At 54.0% G+C, this 19,286-nt stretch overlaps 1 protein-coding gene across 2 annotated transcripts in view; it reads left to right on the forward strand.

Annotated features, from left to right (window-relative positions):
* Window positions 1–19,286, forward strand: part of TNN (tenascin N) — a 48,012-nt gene that overhangs the window by 3,070 nt on the left and 25,656 nt on the right. For both annotated transcript variants that reach the window (XM_066255120.1, XM_066255121.1), the window contains exons 2-7: window positions 5,294–5,734; window positions 8,713–9,087; window positions 9,558–9,821; window positions 13,240–13,425; window positions 14,960–15,049; window positions 17,054–17,317. In XM_066255120.1, coding sequence (XP_066111217.1) covers window positions 5,329–5,734; window positions 8,713–9,087; window positions 9,558–9,821; window positions 13,240–13,425; window positions 14,960–15,049; window positions 17,054–17,317 — 1,585 coding nt within the window. In that variant the 5' untranslated portion in view covers window positions 5,294–5,328. The remainder of the gene's footprint in view (window positions 1–5,293; window positions 5,735–8,712; window positions 9,088–9,557; window positions 9,822–13,239; window positions 13,426–14,959; window positions 15,050–17,053; window positions 17,318–19,286) is intronic.

Consider the following 19,286-nt stretch of genomic DNA (forward strand, 5'->3'; position numbering starts at 1 on the left):
GGACGTCCACCCTGACATTGGGGGACAGAGTATCTTTTTAAGTGACTCCACTGGAAACCCATGATCATCTCATTTTTCTGAAACCCCAAGCAGTACTCAGTGGCGGTGGTTCGCCACAAAGGCAGGATGAGGTCACAGGGACGGGAGGGAGCGCTGGATGAAGTAGAAAGATCTGTAACAGCAGCTAGGAAGCAGGCTGCCGCTCCCTTTGTCGTGAGTTGTGTACTTTATTCCTGACCGGAATGTATTTCCCTATTTGGGGAAAATGAGGGGACACGGAGACCTTTAGCCCTGGGATTGGAGAGGACTGTCTGCGACGCAAAGACTCTCCCTCTCCCTGGCCAGGGCTTGGTCGACATCTGCCCCTGCAGAGAGGTCTGGGTGCATGCACACTGTGTGTCCTCTCAGGAGACGTAGCCTGGATCCAGCCTCCCTACAGGGGCGACACTGACCCAACTTTACGGGGGCTATGCTTGGCACTGCGCAGAACCTGCAGGCTCAGGATTTAGTCATTGAACAGTTAAATGTTTAACTGAGCACCTAGCATGTCTTGGGTTTTCCTTATTTTCAGGGGAGCCTCTCTCTTAAATGCAGCAGAGAAGAGTCCATTTTGGTTTGTGTTTTTTTTCACATATGCTGATTTTCTCATTGGGGAGGTAATCCAGCAGAGAGAGGAGGACACACAGGGAGCAGGCGGGCCTGCTGTTTGTCTCAGCTCTGCTGCAGAGTAGTTGTGTGTCCTCGGGCAAGTCACTTAACCCCTCATTGCATTTGTTACAAAGAATGATAAAGATATGCTCCTGGGATTGTGCAGGCTAGGTGAGAATAATGTTCATCTAATATTCGGCTCAGTACCCGTCATCTAATAAACATGCAAAAAAGCCAGCGGCTATTATAATTTAATACACAAAATATTACCTTGGTCGGGCTATGCCATGAGGCTGGGGATACAGAAGAGACCCACACAGTCGTGGCTGCTGCCATCCCCGAGCTTACAGGGTCGTCTGGTCGAGGAACTCGCATACAGATTTGGGAGCCGTCTACACAAATCTACCCCTGTGGTCACCAAGAAAGAAGAAACAGAGCGCAGACACAGAGCCCTGAGACATGAGTGTGTCTCTCAGATAGAACCCGGGGACCTTCCACCCAGCTCACCAGCAGAGGTACACAGCTCAAAGAGAGAACCTTTCCTGAAAAAGCAATTTCAGGCATTGGTCTGGAGTCTCACTGAGCCTCTTCCCCCACCTGGCCACCCCTCTCCTGCCCTCAGAATTAAGGGTATGATCTGTAGTGAGAACGATTCTTGGGGATCCCCAAGGCCCTGTGGCTTTCTGCACGCACAACCCTGCATGCGACCCCCTCTGCCGCACACGTTCCCACGGTGTTCACCTTCCTTTCTGTGAGAAACTTCCTCAATAGAGCAATCAATCACTCCCACTCAGAAACTTACCATGCTGCATTTTTCTTGGGGAGACTGGAGGCCCTGTCCGCCCCCTCCCCGCCCTCAGGGAGCGCTGTCTGTGGTCTGCTCTGCCAGCAGGAGCGGGTGAGGTCATCCTTTCCTTATGCGGTGACCGCACGTGTCTCCTGCCACGCGTGGGGGGGGGGGACAGGACGCGTCTCCGCTGGGTCCTCACTGATGGGGGCCGGGCCGAGGGTTCCTGCTGCCCATCTTCCCTCGAGCAATGCTTCTGCCCAGGAAAATCTGAGCGCAGCGTGCGGTCGACATGTGGCCCTGGCAGGGCTGTAATTAGCAAGGACATCTGGTTACAACTCAGGACAGGCGACACCAGGGGCTCCTGCAAGGGTTTCTGGGGTTTCTCGTATTCCAGGCCTTGCGCAGCTTTGTGGTTTATGGCAAGAGCATATGGCTTTCCTCTCTTGGTTCAGAATGTCTTCGGAAAGCCATCTGCACGCCACTGACGTCTCAGAGTACAGGGAGCGTGGCGGGGCCTCAGGCCTGGGTGGCCGACGTGGGCACAGGGGGCTGAGTCTGCTCTGTAGCTTTGTCGCCGGCAGGGATCTGGGATCGTGGACACCATGTGCTGCCCTGTCCCAAGGGGGCACTTTGGGGCCTGTCTGTGTGGTTTGAGGACAGCAGATGTGCACCGGGGTTAATGTCTCTGGGGGGGGGACCCTTGTGCCCGAGTCTCAGTCAGGGCTCACTGCTCTGTGCCTCTGAGCGCCCCCCGCCCCCAGGGAGCAGGCAGAGATTACATGTGGAGGGCTGTGTCACCAGGCTGAGCGTGTGAGGGCGGGGGCTGTGAAACCGCAGTATATCCGCCCCACACTAGCCCTGCCGCCTGCTCTGTGGCTCTCCTCACTGCCCTCCCCACCCTGACAGAAATGTCAGCGGTCACAGAGCTCCCTGGTCCCTCGTGCTGGGAGAGAAGCCTCTGGGGAGAGGCAGGTCTGCCCCAGTGGCAGAGCCTGTGTCCCACCGGGGCCACATCTCCCCTTTCACCCTCCTGGCCCAACCCTGAAACTGAAGATGAGTGAGAGGGGACAGGGGACCGAGGGGGTCCTGGTGCTTTTCTTCCTCCAGCCCCCGCCACCCCCACCATCTCCACTGTAGGCTGGGGGAGGGGGATCCGGAGAGAAGGAACAGTGTGTTTAGCCAGGCTGTCGTGGTCCCTGTCATCAGATGCCCTCCTGCTCCCCGCCCCACCCACTGCTCTATGGAACCTTTTATGGTCTCTTCAGACAGACTCCGTTTTGTTCCACCCACGGGGCACCTCCTCCTGTGGTTTGCCCACCCAGCTCCGGCCCCCAGCTGCTTTCTTCCTATGGCAGGACTTACCTATCCTGTCCTCCCAAATGCTGGGTGCAGGCCTCTCCCATGCGGCCTTCCTCCATCGCAGCCTGTTCCCAGCAGACACTGCTCTGAATTCCTCTGGGCAAGGGCAGGCACTGCTCTCTCTGTCCTCCACCCCCATTCACCCCTACTCACCCACCCCCAGAAAAGCACCAGCTCGCTTTGAAATGTGTGAGCACTTACGACCCATAGTTCGCACCCCACGACCACAACAACTGTCCACTGACCATTCCGCTACGTCTGCATGGTGTGTAGCCCAGCTGCACGTGTGGAGGGCTGTGTGGAGGGGATGTAGTGAGTGCTCAGAAAAGGTGAGCTATTGTTAGTATATTACCAATACTGTATCTTTGTAGGAAGAGCCAGGAAGGGGAGTGGGGAAGGGGGCACCATGAAGAAGAGCCCTCTTTGGTGCTGTCCTGTTCAGTTCACAGTGGTAGCACCTCCCTTGGGCACCACATACAGGACGTGTGCCCAGAGGACAGACTTGCATAGGGGCAGGTCCATACTAAATGCATTTGTCATTGGCACCAGCATGACATATCCACACAGAGAAGCACCAGCTTGCAATCAGGTGGACCCAGGTTGGAATCCCGATGGTCACTTACTAGTGGGGTAGCCCCAGAGAGTGGCCTTACCTCTCACCTATGGCTCCTCGCCCAGGAAGGGAGAGTAGCCCCCACCTCACAAAGCGGTTGTAAGGCTTACTCTCGAGGACTCGTACACCTGGCCAGTGCCTGGCACATAGCAGCAACGTGATATGTGACATTTAGTATTATTGTAACATTGTTATTTGAGTAATAATTCTGCCAGGCCCTTTGTCCTGTTTCCTCCACATCCTGATAATAAATAGATAATGGCTATTAAAGATCAAAGATTGTACAGAGTACTAAAATTAGGTTTAATGACTAGGAAGGCCAACAGGGTGATCTGCCCAGGTTGGCTCCTTGGGTGGCCACCTGTTGACTCTACCTACTGAGCTGGAAGAGAGGAGCATCAGGTGAGGACATATGGGGGCTTCTAGGATGCTGGTGACATTCCTATCTGGCTGGTGGTTCCATGGCTGTTGCCTTTGTTAAATCTATACAATTTATGTGATGTGCTTTCTCCAATATAGATGTCACCCTCCTCCATAAAAAGATGAGGAAGTAGAGGAAATCATGCTTAGTAGTGGATTAAAAATTAAACAAACTTCAGACTAATTATTGGGCAGTGGCATGGCCGCACACCACATGAGGCAGGCACTGTCCTTGCCACGGTGCAGACAAGGGGACAGATCTCAGACAGGTGACCTTCCCGAGGCTCTGTCTGGCTAGTCTTTCCAGAGGGCCACAGCTGCCTCTCCTAGCGGGGAGGGAGAGCCTGGGCCTGGGTGGGACACAGCCTTCAGGAGGGGGCTGGGTTCAGCCTCTGCTACAGGTGCCTACGTGTCCCGAGTTGGTCACGGAAGTTCCTGTCCGGAGGCAGCCCTGCAGCGTGGCTCAGACAGATTTGTGGGTGACTGAATCCCATGGTGCTGCTGCCTTGGGAGGGGGCCCCAAGAGGAACCAGCCTTGGGTCCTGTCCTTGAGAGGCTCACGGCCCCACAGGGAGATGGGGTGCACATTAGAGTAACTCTACACAAGATAACCAACCCAGCAGGAGAGCCACAAAGGGACCGACGCATTTCTTAGGATGCTTAGCAGAGGGAGAGCTCATTGCAGCCGGGGTGAGGTGGGGGGTATGTGGAAGACAGCAGGAAGGAGGCATTTTTATCAGAAAGTGTGAACTTCTGCTGGTTTGTAGGCAGAGGTGGCAGCAGGACATTGGCCCGGGGTTTGGGTGCAGACTTTGCCCTCCCTGGCCGGGACCCAGGACAATGCGCTCCATCCCTCCTCTGTGACACGACACTGTGCTGGCAATCATGGACCCTGGAGTCAGAAGGCCTGGGTTCAAATTCTGTAGCTCTTGGCTGTGTGCCTGTGGGCAGGTCATTTAAGGTAGCTAGCTGTGCCTTGGTCTCTCTGTCTATAAATTCCACAAAGGGTCAGTGTGAGGGTGAAATAAGTGTGGAGTGCTCAGAATAGCACCCAGCACATAGCACGTGCTCTCTGCCACCCAATGGCTGGCATTGACAACGGAAGGCTAGCATTAGGGTTGTTGTAGAGTTCAGAGAATAGAGAATCGAAGCCTGGCACACAGTAGGCCCTCAATACAAGACAGTCCTTCTCCTTGTCATTCTTTAAATGTGAGTGGATTAGAAGCACAGGGAAGGACCACCCCATATGGGAACAGTGTGAGGTAAGCAAAAGCCAGGGACAGGAGTGTGTGGTGGGCGAGGACAGAACACAGGATGATGCAGTTGTGGTTGGCAGGAGATACGGGATGAGATCTTTCTGCTGGCTTCTCAGCTTTCTGGGGACCCTTAGAATCCACTTTAAAAGGCCAGTTTCCATCTGCAAATCTCCATAGCAGTCTTTTGCACTTTTTTCCTGGATACAGGCCTACTGGAGGGTCTGCTCCTCGTCTCTCCAAGGATGGGTCACCAGGAGATGTTCTGCGTCCCCCTGGGGCTCCTGTTTGGCTCTGCGCTCTTGGTGGCCTCGGCCCCAGCCACTCTCGAGCCTCATGGTTGCAGTGACAAGGAGCAACAGGTGACCGTCAGCCACACCTACAAGATTGACGTGCCCAAGTCCGCCCTGGTCCAGGTGGAGGCTGACCCTCAGCCCCTTGGTGACGACGGGGCCTCGCTGCAGGCCCTGGGGGAGGCCGAGGAGCAGAATATCATCTTCAGACACAACATCCGCCTGCAGACTCCGCAGAAGGACTGCGAGCTGGCAGGCGCCGTCCAGGACCTGCTGGCCCGGGTGAGGCAGCTGGAGGCGGAGATGGTGGAGGTGAAGGAGCAATGTCCGGTCCAGCGCTGCTGCCCAGGGGCTGCCGGTGAGCTTCCCACCTAGCTCGTTCGGCAGTTAGTGCCAGGTGTCCGCCAGCCCCACGAGCACTCTGGGTGATTTCAGGAGACCTGCTCGCTGGCACTGACTCCAGCCTGAGCAGCAGGGGGGACCTTAAAGTGAATCTGGATTGTGGTTGAAGCTTCCAGCCAAGAATGCTTCTGGGCAGATCGGTCTCTTCTGTGGGGAAAGCTGCGGTCTCTTCTGCACGGCAGCGGGCAGGTCCTAGCTCTGCCCTTCCTGGCTCTGACTTCGTGCAAATTCCCGTTTCCTGAACCGACCAGGGAGGACAATTCTATCAACTGGTCTAGTTCAGAGAACTATAGATGATGTATTTAAGATTCCTGGCCTGTAGTAGAAAGTCAGCAAATTGTTATTTAAAAAAACCCACACAATTGTTTTTTCAGGGTCTTGAAGCTGGGGTCACAGAGGGGAGGGCAGCTTTGCCTCCTTCTGCGGGGTTGCCTTCCCGACTGAGCAGAGAGGAGGCTGGGCTTTAAAACCCAGCTGAGCCTGACCAGGTGGTGGTGCAGTAGATAGAGCATCGGACTGGGATGCGGAAGGACCCAGGTTCGAGACCCCGAGGTCGCCAGCTTGAGTGCAGGCTCATCTGGCTTCAGCAAAAAAAAAAAAAAAAAAAGCTCACCAGCTTGGACCCAAGGTCGCTGGCTCGAGCAAGGGGTTACTCGGTCTGCTGAAGGCCCGTGGTCAAGGCACATATGAGAAAGCAATCAATGAACAACTAAGGTGTCTCAACGAAAAACTGATGATTGATGATGTTTCTCATCTCTCTCTGTTCCTGTCTGTCCCTATCTATCCGTCTCTCTGACTTTCTCTCTGTCCCTGTAAAAAGAAAACAAACAAACAAAGAAAACCCCAGCTGAGAATAAAGTTAAGGGGCCTGGGGAAGCTGCTGGAGGAAAGAGCCTTGGCTCGGGGCTCCCCTCTATCTGTTGGGGACCACACCTCTATGGCAGGGAGAGAGGCATCTGCTTTGTCTAGGCCCCAAAGGCCAAGGCTGAAGAAAGTTCTGTCGGGCAGAAGGGGGTAGGGGCTTCCCAAAGGGGCCGAACCCTTCCAGGCTTGAGGAGCAAGGGATCAGCAGCTTAGGGGACAGATTGTGACACCAGCTCCCCCTTTACAAGTCAGTCTGCTTCCCAGCCTTGTTAAGATGGGTTGGGGGCAATGGGAGGTGGGTAGAGGAAGATGAGAGGAAGGTACTGGTGGAACTTACTAAGTCTGTAAATCGTTTTTTTTAAAAAACTCTAGCAAGTAGCCCACTGCACATGTCACTGAAATCTCTCCTTTCCAGGCAAGGCTGGTTTGAAGGGAAGGTTGGTCACTTTTTTGTTCTCCCTTAGCAAGTCTGCTGCTGGTTTGGTGAGGGGGTGGGGAGGAAGGGGGGCTGGGGTTACATTTGGGCCTCTCTCTCCACTCCCAGTCCCTGGCTATACTAGTGAGACCCAGTCTGACTGGAACTGAGACACTCATTTAACACAGGCAGGCATGGGCTGGGGCGGAGTGGGGAGAAGCGTCAGGGAGACAGGGCGTGAAGGGCCAGGGCGGCAGCTGGTGTTTCTGTCCCTCTGAGGATCTGGGCTTCCTGCAAAAGATGAAGAAAAAAAATTTTGTTTCAATTACAGTTGACATCCATTATTATTTTGCATGACCTTTAGGTGTACAGCACAGCAGTTAGACAGTCATGTACTTTACACAGTGTTCCCCCTGATATTTCTAGAACCCAACGGCACGATACATAGTTACTACAATATTATCCACTATCTTCCCTATGCTGTACTCGACCTCCCTGTTTTGTAACTATCAATCTGTACTTCTCAATCCTTCTCTCTCTCTCTCTCTCTCTCTCTCTTTTTAGAGACAGAGAGAGAGAGAGAGTCAGAGAGAAGGCTAGACAGGGACAGACAGACAGGAACAGAGAGATAAGAAGCATCAATCATTAGTTTTTCGTTGTGCGTTGCAACACCTTAGTTGTTCATTGATTGCTTTCTCATATGTGCCTTGACCGCGGGCCTTCAGCAGACCGAGTAACCCCTTGCTTGAGCCAGTGACCTTGGGTCCAAGCTGGTGAGCTTTTGCTCAAACCAGATGAGCCCGCGCTCAAGCTGGCAACCTCGAGTTCTCAAACCTGGGTCTTCCGAATCGCAGTCCAACGCTCTATCCACTGTGCCACCGCCTGGTCAGGCCTTCTCTCTTTTTTTTTTAAACATAAACTTTCCAGGCTGATCCAAATAATAATGAGCAGCCCTTCACGTACATTTCTATGCCTGAAGAAGTTGTTAAGAGCACCTCCAGATACACCAGACACAGAGCTAGACATGGTGGCGCTGGTGGGATAGAGTGGTATGGAATCACCCTGAGAGTCATCACGATGACAGTATTTTTAGGAAGGAAAGCGGGGTTTTGGGAAACGGGCTGGCTGCCTGATCCACCCTCCAGCTGCCTCCTGCTGGCCGGGGTCAGAGAGGGCAGCCTTCTCCCCACCCCCCATAATTTCTGGGCCAGTATGTAGCGCCTGTGGGTCCACTTTCGCAGGCTTCAGTCTGGGCTCATTTCCCAAGGGCCTGGCTCGCTAGGTCAGCCTCCTGCAGTCAGGATAAGACAAGCTCCTGTCCAGCTTGCATCTCTCCTGCCCACCCCAAGGATCCTGCCTCGTAGTTCAGGCTCCTTCATAGAAAGCTACTAAAGAATGACCACCATTCAGAAAGGAGGGGACCCGGAGGAGTCACATGCCTGCTTGGGATGGGGAGAGAAAGAGAACGGTGGCTCCTTTTTAGGCAGAAACAGGAAAAGCTCGTAGATGTCACAGGTCAGAGTCTGGCCCAGGCTGGAAGGGGTGGACCCCCTACCATCCTCCAGGGAAAGAGCCCTAAAGGACTGCTCTCCAGGGTCTCAGGGAAGGAGGCCCCACTCTCAAGCTCTCACCCCTGTCTGTCCTCTCCCCGGCAGGGCCTAGCCGCCACTGCAGCGGCCACGGGACCTTCTCACCAGATACCTGCAGCTGCCGCTGCGAGCAGGGCTGGGAGGGCACCGACTGCGAGGTGCCTGCCTGCCCCGGGGCATGCAGCGGCCACGGGCGCTGCGAGGATGGCCACTGCTTGTGTGCCGAACCCTATGTGGGAGCCGACTGCGCGCACCCTGCCTGCCCTGGGAACTGCAGTGGGCGCGGCGTGTGCGTGCGCGGCGTGTGCCAGTGCCACGAGGACTTCACATTGGAGGACTGCAGTGAGCGGCGCTGCCCCGGCGACTGCAGCGGCCACGGCTTCTGCGACACGGGCGAGTGCTACTGCTGGGAGGGCTTCACTGGCCTCGACTGCGCGCAAGGTGAGAGCCAGACACCTGGCCCGCTGCAGGGGACGCTCTCCTCCGCGGCCGGGCCCCACTGAACCATCAGCTCCACTGTATCCTCTGCCGGGGCTCGGCCTCTGGCCCTTGTCAGGTTCCCCTGGAGGGCTTGTGACAGCACCAACGCTGGGGCCACCTGAGTTTCTGATTCAGCAGATCTGGGAGGGGCCTGAGAACTTGCATTTTTAGTAAGTTCCCAGGTAGTGCTGCTGCTGCTGGTTTGAGGACCTCTGGTCTTCTGTGACCTAATGGCTCTGTGTGTGTAAGGGCTCAGTATGAACTCCCAAACTCATAACTTTAGGGGGGTCCAGAATGGTCTTTACACAGCCCCTGCGTCCTCCACACCTGTGTGACAGTGCTGTGTAGACAGCAGGCCTTCGTGAGCACCCATAGGCTGGGCCCCGCCCTCTTTCCTCGTCTCCCCCATCCTGTCTCTGTTCTGCCCGCAGTGGTCTCCCCCCTGGGCCTGCAGCTGCTCCGCAGCACGGAGGACTCCCTGCTGGTGAGCTGGGAGCCGGCCAGTGAGGTGGACCACTACCTCCTCGGCTACTACCCGCTGGGCCAGGAGCTGTCTGGGAAGCAGATCCATGTGCCCAAGGAGCAGCACAGCTACGACATCCCGGGCCTGCTGCCTGGAACCAAGTACATCGTCACTCTGCGCAACGTGAAGAAAGACGTGGCCAGCAGCCCGCAGCGCCTCGTGGCCACCACAGGTGAGGGCGCGGCCAGGGGCGCAGGTTCCCTAGGGGCGACGTGTTGAACGTCATCTTTCATTGGTCCCACAAATACCCCTCCACTGGGCAAGCTATTGCCCTGATTGGGGGCTGAGAACAGCTGCTGCAATCCTAGGTTCTGGGGAAGTCCCAGCTCTGCTCCCCTCCCTCCCGCTCACCCGTTATTGGGTCCTCCAAGCCGGTGACAGAGCCTGCTGGGTTGGCACCCCAGGGGTCTTCTGCCCCCAAGATTTGTAAAGTCTGACTGCTCTGCCCCCACACACCTGCACCTCTAGGTCCTCATTGAGCTTCCGATGGATGAGTGAGGAACTTCTGAAGCACCTATTAGATTTGTCTCTGCAGGAAAGGGAGGGAAGGAAGTATAATGGAAAGGTATTTACAAAGGCGTGGGTAACCCTCTAGGACAGGGGTAGTCAACCTTTTTATACCTACCGCCCACTTTTATATCTCTGTTAGTAGTAAAATTTTCTAACCGCCCACCGGTTCTACAGTAATGGTGATTTATAAAGTAAGGAAGTGACTTTACTTTATAAAATTTATAAAGCAGAGTTACAGCAAGTTAAAGCATATAATAATAATTACTTACCAAGTACTTTATGTGGGATTTTCGCTAAGTTTGGCAGAATAAATCTTTATAAAACAACTTACTATAGTTAAATCTATCTTTTTATTTATACCCATTCTCGTTTGGTTGCTCCGCTACGGCCCGCCATGAAAGCTGGAACACCCACTAGAGGGTGGTAGGCACCAGGTTGACTACCACTGCTCTAGGACTAGCACCAGTGGGGTCCACCCCAGGCGGAAGAGGCAGGAGGTGGGAGTTGGTACTGGGACCCAGAGAGAGCTGCGGGAGAGCACCCCAGATGGGGTGCTTCCGGTGAGGGGATGCTGGCAGTCCACGGTGTACCCCCAGGAGGGAATGAAGGATGTCAGCTGCCCGAACTCTCTCTCTTGCCCTCTGATCTTCCGATGACTCTCACTGGCGGAACCCAACCAGAAGCCAACGGACAAGGGAACCTGGCTAACACAGTTGATGGAGGCCATAATCTGGGATACAGAGCAGGATGGGGAAGGGATCTGGAGGGACAGACGGAGTCTCTAGGGCACCACCAAATGCTACTTACACTTTAGAAGTTTTTGTTTCGTCACGAAAGGTCTTAAAGCTGCTTAGCTCTTCAAGGGCTTAGAGAAACATTGTTTGATTCGTTCCTTCACGCAACATATTTTATTGAGCATCTACTATGTGCCAGGCGGGCACTGTTCTAGATGCTAGCAGAAGTACACTGCCTCCATCCTGCCCTAAACTCCTGGGGAAAGATCTAGGGAGACTCGATGGACAGGCCTTTGGCACACAGTATCTTTGCAGAAACATCTGGCTGCCTGTCCTATTTGGTGGTGGGACAAGGATGGCTCAGTGTCGGAAAGGACCATGAGGGACTTGTCATCCTCAGAGCACAATTTGTGATTGCCTTTGTCAGTGCCCTCCAGCCAAGGACCCCTCTTGGAACATCGCTGTGGTTGAGCAAGTTGGGTTTATGGACTGTGGCAGCAGGGGAGAGAGTGCATGCAGTGGAGATTGTAGGCATCTTAGTGAGCGTGTGTTAGGAAAATGTGTAGGATGTGGGCTGTGTTAGGTGACTCAGGGAGGATTTAAGGAAGCATGGATTTACATGCTGTCAGGAAGTGGGGGCATGGTTCTATGATTGGCATCTCAGTTAATGTATATATTTAGAAAGGGGCAGCCTAACAGGAGGCCAGATCTCTGTCACAGGAGGAGCAGTTAGGAGAGGGATCGTTCGGTCTTTTTCAGTGGTTTGGACAACATTCCCATTTTTGCCTGTGCTCAGACATGATCACGAATGGTCTTGATGGATCATGGCCACAGAAAGGCCTGTCTGATGTTAATGTTCTGTGACACTGTTTACGTTCAGTGGGAGAAGCCAGGGCCTTCCTGTGGGAGCCAGACTGCGCCCAGCTCTCAGCTGCTTTCCGCTTTCTCCCCTTTCTGTCACTGCCTCTGCCTTCAGACAGAACAGTGCCCAAAGCCTCCCCGGAGCCGACCTCTGTTCTGGAAGTCTTAGCGGCCCCTCACGGCTTCTTATTCTAGGGACTTGTAACACCCTGCCGCAGGGAAGCTTGTCTTTCTTGTCTAATCTGATTCAAGTGAAACCCATTCTCGTTTGCTCCTCAGGAGAGCCTCGGCCAGAGACACTTATCTCCATAACCATCTTGAATGTTTTCATTAAATTCATTTTTGAGCCCTGCAGGCCCTTCTTCATTGCTGACTTCTGGACCTGTTCCCGGGAGGAACTGCTGTCTCTGAAGGAGGAGTCTGCGGGCTGGGCAGGGGGGCGGGGACCAGGGGGCGGGTGAGTGGGCGGGGCCAGTGGCGGGGGCGGGCCAGGGGACGGGTGCTCAGAGAGAAGGCTTTGGGGGGCTCTGTGTGGGTAGTAGAGCGAATCAGACACAGTCAGATCAGTGGGGAGGGGGGGCGGTGATTGAGGAAGGGGCCCGGCTGAGCTTGGAATTTGCCTTCCAGGCATGCTCATCTGCCTGGGGTCTGGCATTGGACTTTAAAGTGCTCCCGCAGACCCCAGGCCCTCTTCACCGCCACCCAAAGTTCTTCCCTGAGCGCTGTGTCAGCGATCCATTCTCTGTCTTAGTCATTCAGTCCTTTCCTGTGTGGAGGGCAAAGCTTTAGTCGTTAACACTTGATAAATGTGTGGATAAATGTGTACGAAAAGGCTCCTCCGCCTCAGGGCGGACAGGCTGGGCCGCCCAGGACACCAGGTACCTGGCGGAGGAGCTCAAGGTTGGTCACAGGAAGCATGCTCAGAAGGACCAAGTTAAAATTCATCTACAGTATAGTTTTGCCTCGAGTTCATCCTTAGGGGGCATTTGGGAACAGAGGCAGGAGCGGGCATTATTTTCAGTGTTGTACTCCAGAGCCTACGCAGTGCATTTCCTGGACTTTACATGGAGGGGCCGCAGCCTCTCACCCTGGGATGAGTCTGGAAGGGCCCGGCTCACAGCCAGAGGCCGCGTGTTCTGTTGAGAGCAGTCTGAGCTCAGGCCCAGGGGTTGGGCTGGCTGGCTTGAGCAGCACAGTTCAGTGCGTGGCCCAGGGCGGCATGGATGGAGGGCCGCGTGGTCCTGATGGGAGGGGTGAGCAGATGAGCTTTCCTGGAACAGAGTCATTCTCTGTGGACTGTGTGCAGACCAACAGTTTATTTGCTCCCTGGGGTGTCCTAAGACACCAGTCAGGACTGTGTCCTGGGGCTGAGGCCTGATCTCAGTGTGTCAGGAAAGGGAGAAGACCCGGTGGCCACAGCCTGGGGCAGCCCTCCCGGACCCCTCCTCTTCACGGCCTGCTCTCCCCGTCCTGACCCTGTCCTAGATCTTGCTGTGCTTGGCACTGCGTGGGTGACCGACGAGACAGAGAACTCCCTGGATGTGGAGTGGGAGAACCCCCCGACCGAGGTGGACTATTACAAGCTGCAGTACGGCCCCCTGACAGGACAGGAGGTGGCTGAGGTCACCGTGCCCAAGAGTAGTGACCCCAAGAGCCGATACGACATCATGGGTAAGAGCCAACGCTGGGGATGGGTGAAGTTGCTGTGGAAGCTGGGTGGGGACGGCGTGTGCAGGGAACCGGCCTCGGTGCTGCCCAAGTGTACACAGGGGACCCTGGGCCTTGGAGTCACCCGAATCCGGACTGCGGAAACTCCCAGGTGTGAGCCCACTCTGGACGCCCGAGGACTCTGCTCCAGCTTCCCAGAAAGACTCCAGACTCTGCACTGGTTAGCAGATGACTCTCCGAAATTGTCCCCGTGTCCTCTTGAAGTCCCTCTCTGTGTCCCGGGATGGATGTGATGGCACGTAGACGTTCCTTTTTGGAAGAACTGTGCCCACATGCGCGCGCGCGCGCGTGTGTGTGTGTGTGTGTGCGCGCGCGCGCGTGTGTGTGTGTGTGTGTGTGTGTGTGTGAGAGAGAGAGAGAGAGAGAGAGACAGAGAGAAATTGATGGAGATCGGTTTTTTTTTCAGAGACAGAGAGTCAGAGAGAGGGATAGACAAGGACAGACAGAAATGGAGAGATGAGAAGCATCAATCATTAGTTTTTCGTTGCAAATTGCGACACCTTAGTTGTTCATTGATTGCTTTCTCATATGTGCCTTGACCATGGGCCTTCAGCAGACGGAGTAACCCCTTGCTCGAGCCAGTGACCTTGGGCCCAAGCTGGTGAGCTTTTGCTCAAACCAGATGAGCCTGCGCTCAAGCTGGTGACCTTGGGGTCTTGAACCTGGGTCCTCTGCATCCCAGTTCAATGCTCTCCACCACCTGGTCAGGCTGGAGATCATTTTTCCAGCACAGTTTGTGGAAGGCGTGCTGGGAGCTGGGCCGGGGAGGTCTGTCCCAGGTCCCTGAGCTAATGCTGTGAGGGCGGGAAGTCAGATGGCTGCTTGGGAGAGGGGGCCATTCAGGGCTGGGTCATGTTTTGCAACACCTAAAGCTTATACACCTCCCAGCGGGGGCCCTGTCCCTCCATCTGCTCCCCAAGTCCCATCTCAGATGGCGGTCTTGGGGTCCCCACAGTCTGAGGGGTGAAAGCCAGTGTGCTCACTCACGCCCTGTCCACCTGCGTTCTGCCACCATGGGCAGCGTGCGTGCCACACGGAGCCAGCATTCCAGGTGATGCAACAGAGAAATAATGACAAAAGGCAGAGAAAAGAAGTAAAGGGAAAAAAATAGGTTAAAATCTAGGTTAATGAGAAGGAAGGACACTTTCAAGAGAAAAGCGTTTGGATTGTAAATGAATGGAAAGGTCCGTGCCAGGTGGCCCAGCAGAGGATGGGGCTCCATTGGCTTTGTCTCACCCACTCCGCCCCCACCCCCACTGAGGAGAGGTCCCCACCCCCACTGAAGGAGAGGCCCCCACTCGGTGCTTGAGGCTGGGAGCCACTGGTCCTGCAGCCCTCCACCTGCCTTGGATAGTTTTGTCTTTGTACGAGAAGCGTGGTCCCTTCTCCCCCAACAAGAGAAGCCGGGGGAGAGCGGTGCTGGGGCCAAGGGCAGGGGCCTCACTGTCCTCACGGCCCGGCTGCTGCTTGTCTCCAGGTCTGCGGCCCGGGACGGAGTATCAGATCATGGTTGTCCCCATGAGAGGAGGCCTGGAGGGCAAGCCGATGATCCTGAACGGCAGGACTGGTAAGAGAGGCCTGGAGGCTGACGAGCATTTCTCAGCTTTGCTTTCTGATGCTTTTTTTTATCTAACTCGTCTCTGGATAAAACTTGGGGATTTGTGTGTAGAGAGTCTATCTTTATGTACTGAGGTCTATCTTGAGGGATAAGGGACAGGAGGCAAGCTTTTCCTATATCAAATTTTTTATATTTTTTTGGCCATTCAAAATCTCCTCCAGGATCTTGGAGTCAAGAGAAGAGGGCATGCCGACACTTGTCCACTTACTATGGTAGCTTCAGTCCCCGGGCTGTGTTTACACAATTATGGCTGTGGACCCAGCTCACGCCCCGTGTTCCCTCAGATCTGTCATTTTTTCTTGCATCTCCAGTGTGTTTTTCCTGACAATCACAGTCAGGCAGTGACTACCTTAAAATATCAAAGGATATTGAGGACTCTCCTATGGGGTAGTGGTTTATTACCATCTGGATGGAGAGAACCTTTAATGAGATGTTATAAATCAGTAACATTTGACACTGAATCTGCAATTAATTAAAAAGGAATTTGAACTCATTATAGCTGTGTGTGCTAGATATACTGTGTAACTTCAGTTCTTAGACAGTGCTGGAGCCCGTCTGGGATCGTGAGCCTCCTGCACTAGCCCTGTGCTCCTCCTGACCCCAGTTCAGTTGGGAACCCGTGATCTCGAGCATAACGCCACTGGACCGAAGCTGACAGTCCTCAGAGAAGGGATATTGGAATTTTGAGATTTTTCTTGAAAAGTTTTCTAGTTCTTTTTTTTCCTATTCAGTCCTAACAATTGCTGGTTGGATGGTAAAAATAAAGGTCAACGGTGCAAGAACTGAGTTCACTATTTCTGCTGCCCACCACATCGCACATCTGGAGTGTGCGAGCGTGGTAGTTGGGCGGTTATAAGATAGCATTTAACGTGTGGGCTCCCCAGTGTAGGCTGTACAGCCTGCCCGCCTGCTGGGCTAGGGGATCTCTGTAGTGAGTTGGAAAACGGCAAGTCCTTTGCTTCCAGTGCTCACGTTCCCAGTTCGGATGTCCCCCTTCCCAGTGCAGCCTGGATTTCCCCAGGTGGAGAGATGACCTTGGGAGGCCCCTTTACTCCCTCGCTGTCATGTGCAGGACCAAGCCAGGCCCAGAAGGGGCAGCGGGTGGGGAGGGCCCCCTCTCTGTGGGGTGCACATGCTCCTGAGCAGCCTCTTTGGGTTGCACAAGCCTCTGGAGGCCCAGGACGTGGCCCGGTTGGTGTCTGCTCCTGACGGCACCACCCCCACTCTGCCACTGAGGCCTCCTGGCCCCCGGCTCCCAGGTGACAGTCTGAGACTGGTCCTTCTCTCTAGTTGTCAGTCCAAGTTCCAGTCTACCAGGAGCTGCTGGATTCAGATTGCGGAACCCTTCCAGATCACACTTCATCTTAGTTACAATTTATTATTGTTGTTGTTGTTGTTATTGAAGGGCTGATTTTTTGTTTTTTGGTTTGTTTTTTTACAGAGACAGTGAGAGAGTTAGAGAGAGGGATAGATAGGGACAGACAGACAGGAACGGAGAGAGATGAGAAGCATCAATCATTAGTTTTTCATTGCGACACCTAGTTGTTCATTGATTGCTTTCTCATATGTGCCTTGACTGCGGGCCTTCAGCAGACCGAGTAACCCCTTGCTGGAGCCAGTGACCTTGGGTTCAAGTTGGTGGGCTTTTTGCTCAAACCAGATGAGCCTGTGCTCAAGCTGGTGACCTTGGGTCTCAAACCTGAGTCCTCTACATTCCAGTCCGACGCTCTATCCACTGTGCCACCGCCTGGTCAGGCAAAGGGCTGATTTTGTCTATCATGAAGCCCTCTCTCTGCATAGGGTCCAAGCAGAGGGCCAGGTGTCCACCTGTCTCAGATGATAGAGACCACCTCTTATGTGGTGTGCACCCAGATAAACTAGATCTCGAAGCATCTGTGATCTTGACTGGCCAAATGGCTTCTCTAATTTTACTTTATTATATATTTCATGAAGAAATCGACAGCCCAACCAATGTAGTCACTGATCGGGTGACGGAAGACACGGCGGTGGTGTCCTGGCAACCGGTCCAGGCTGTCATCGATAAGTACGTGGTGCGCCACACCTCCGCTGACGGGGAGACCAGGGACACGGTGGTGCCCAGGGCGCAGAGCAGCACCGTGCTGACCGGGCTGCGGCCAGGGGAGGCATACAGGGTCCACGTGTGGGCTGAGCGGGGCAGCCAGGAGAGCAGGAAGGCCGACACCACCGCGCTGACAGGTAATGGCGGGACAGGAGCACAGACGGGCTCCTCACATCGGGGAGAAGGTTCACTTCTGAATTAGGAGGCCAATGCCCACCTACCTACCCACAGCTCTTTTCTTTGCAAGTTGCAGAGGGGTTATCAAACAATTTCAAATTTCATAGTTGTGAATTTTTTTCCTTTATAAATCGCAAATTAAAGAGACTATCCTTTTTATTTGATACAGAAGGTCACATGCATTTGGTTTGGAATTCTGTACGCAGCCCCCTCTGAGTAGAGTCATGCTTTCTAAGTTTCATTTATTGGATGTGGAAATGCACACCATTTGGGTGACAGTGAATTTGAATGCTGGTGGCAGTTTGCAGCGGCTGTGCAAGTGCTGTGCGTGCTGTCTGGGGCTCTCTTCCAGGTCATGGGTATGGTTTGCGTCCTGAGTGGATGACCACCAAATGTACCCATTCTGCCGTGAAGGTTTCAGGAAGCGTGAGGATCCCCACATGTCACCCAGCTCTGGTGGTGGTCCCACTCAGCTCTGGCTGATGTCCTGAGACTCACAGGACATCTCCAGGATGCTCTCTGGGCTGAGTCCTCCTGTGGGACTGCCCCTCCCTGAATTCAGAGAAGCCAGCTCCCAGGGAGCACTGCAGGATCCAAACATGTGACAGGAAGTCATAGGAAAGGATGCACTTATGGGTTGGGACAGTCACGTGGTATATAGACTCTCAGAGAAAAGCGGTAATTAGTTAGGACTATGGCTTCAGAAGCTTAACTGTCCAGGTTTTAATCCCAGCCCTGCTGTTTCCTAGCTGAGTGGCTTTGGGCAAGTAACTTTGCCTCTGGTCCTCAGATTCTTGTCTGCAAAATCAGCATTTGAGTGTCTATATCTTGGGATTCTTTGAGGGTGGCACTAGCAGACCTGAGCACCTCACACATTGCAAGCATTCCAGACGCGGTGGCCGTGACCTTTCCTCAGACCGTGTCGGCCTAGAGCTCAGGACACTCTAACCAGACATCACACCTGGGGCTTAACCACCAGACACGCATTTCTCACGGCTATCAGATGGGAGGTTAGGGCTTCAACATGAGAGTTGGGATTAGGCACACATATTCAGTTCATAGCCAGTGTCCATCAGCATTTGGCCCTTGGAGTATTTCGTGATGCACAGCCTCCTTGGTCCAGGTGGGCCAGTCTCCTTCAGGGAAGGGACAAGAACTTGACCTTCAGTATGGTGACATCTAGATGTGTTGAAAGGCAGGATCAGTAACCTTTCTTTTCTTTCTTTCTTTTTTTTTTTTTTTTGTTGTATTTTTCCAAAGTTAGAAGTGGGGAGGCAGTCAGACAGACTCCTGCATGCACCCGACTGGTATCCACCCGGCATCCCCACCAGGGGGCGATGCTCTGCCCATCTGGGGTGTTGCTCCATTGTAACTGGAGCCATTCTAGTGCCTGAGGCGGAGGCCATGGAGCCATCCTCAGCACTCGGGCCAACTTTGCTCCAGTGGAGCCTTGGCTGTGGGAGGGGAAGAGTGAGACAGAGAGAAAGAAGGGGAAGAAGGGTGGAGAAGCAGATGGGCACTTCTTCTGTGTGCCCTGACAGGGAATTGAACCCAGGACTTCCACACTCTGGGCCAACGCTCTACTGTCAAGCCAACCAGCCAGGGCCTCAGTAAACCTTTCTGTACAGAGCCAGCTAGTGAATAGTTTCCACTTTGGGGGACATGCAGCTTCTCTTGCAAAATGCTCAGTTCTGCTGCTGAAATGAGGAAACAGCCATAGACAGTATGTAAATGAACTGCCCTGAATGTGTTCCAATAAAATTTTATTTATAAAAGTGGGCAGCGGGTCTGATTTGGCTCATGGGCTGTACAGATTGCCAGAACCCAGTTTCTATGACACCTGGATCTCGGATTACCAAGATTTTTGAGTGTTGTGATAAGAAAGAGTACATGATCGGTCAGCCTTCTCAAGGCAGTGGGAGTTGGAAT

This window comes from Saccopteryx bilineata, chromosome 2, assembly GCF_036850765.1.
Source record: "Saccopteryx bilineata isolate mSacBil1 chromosome 2, mSacBil1_pri_phased_curated, whole genome shotgun sequence".
Lineage (NCBI taxonomy): Eukaryota > Metazoa > Chordata > Mammalia > Chiroptera > Emballonuridae > Saccopteryx > Saccopteryx bilineata.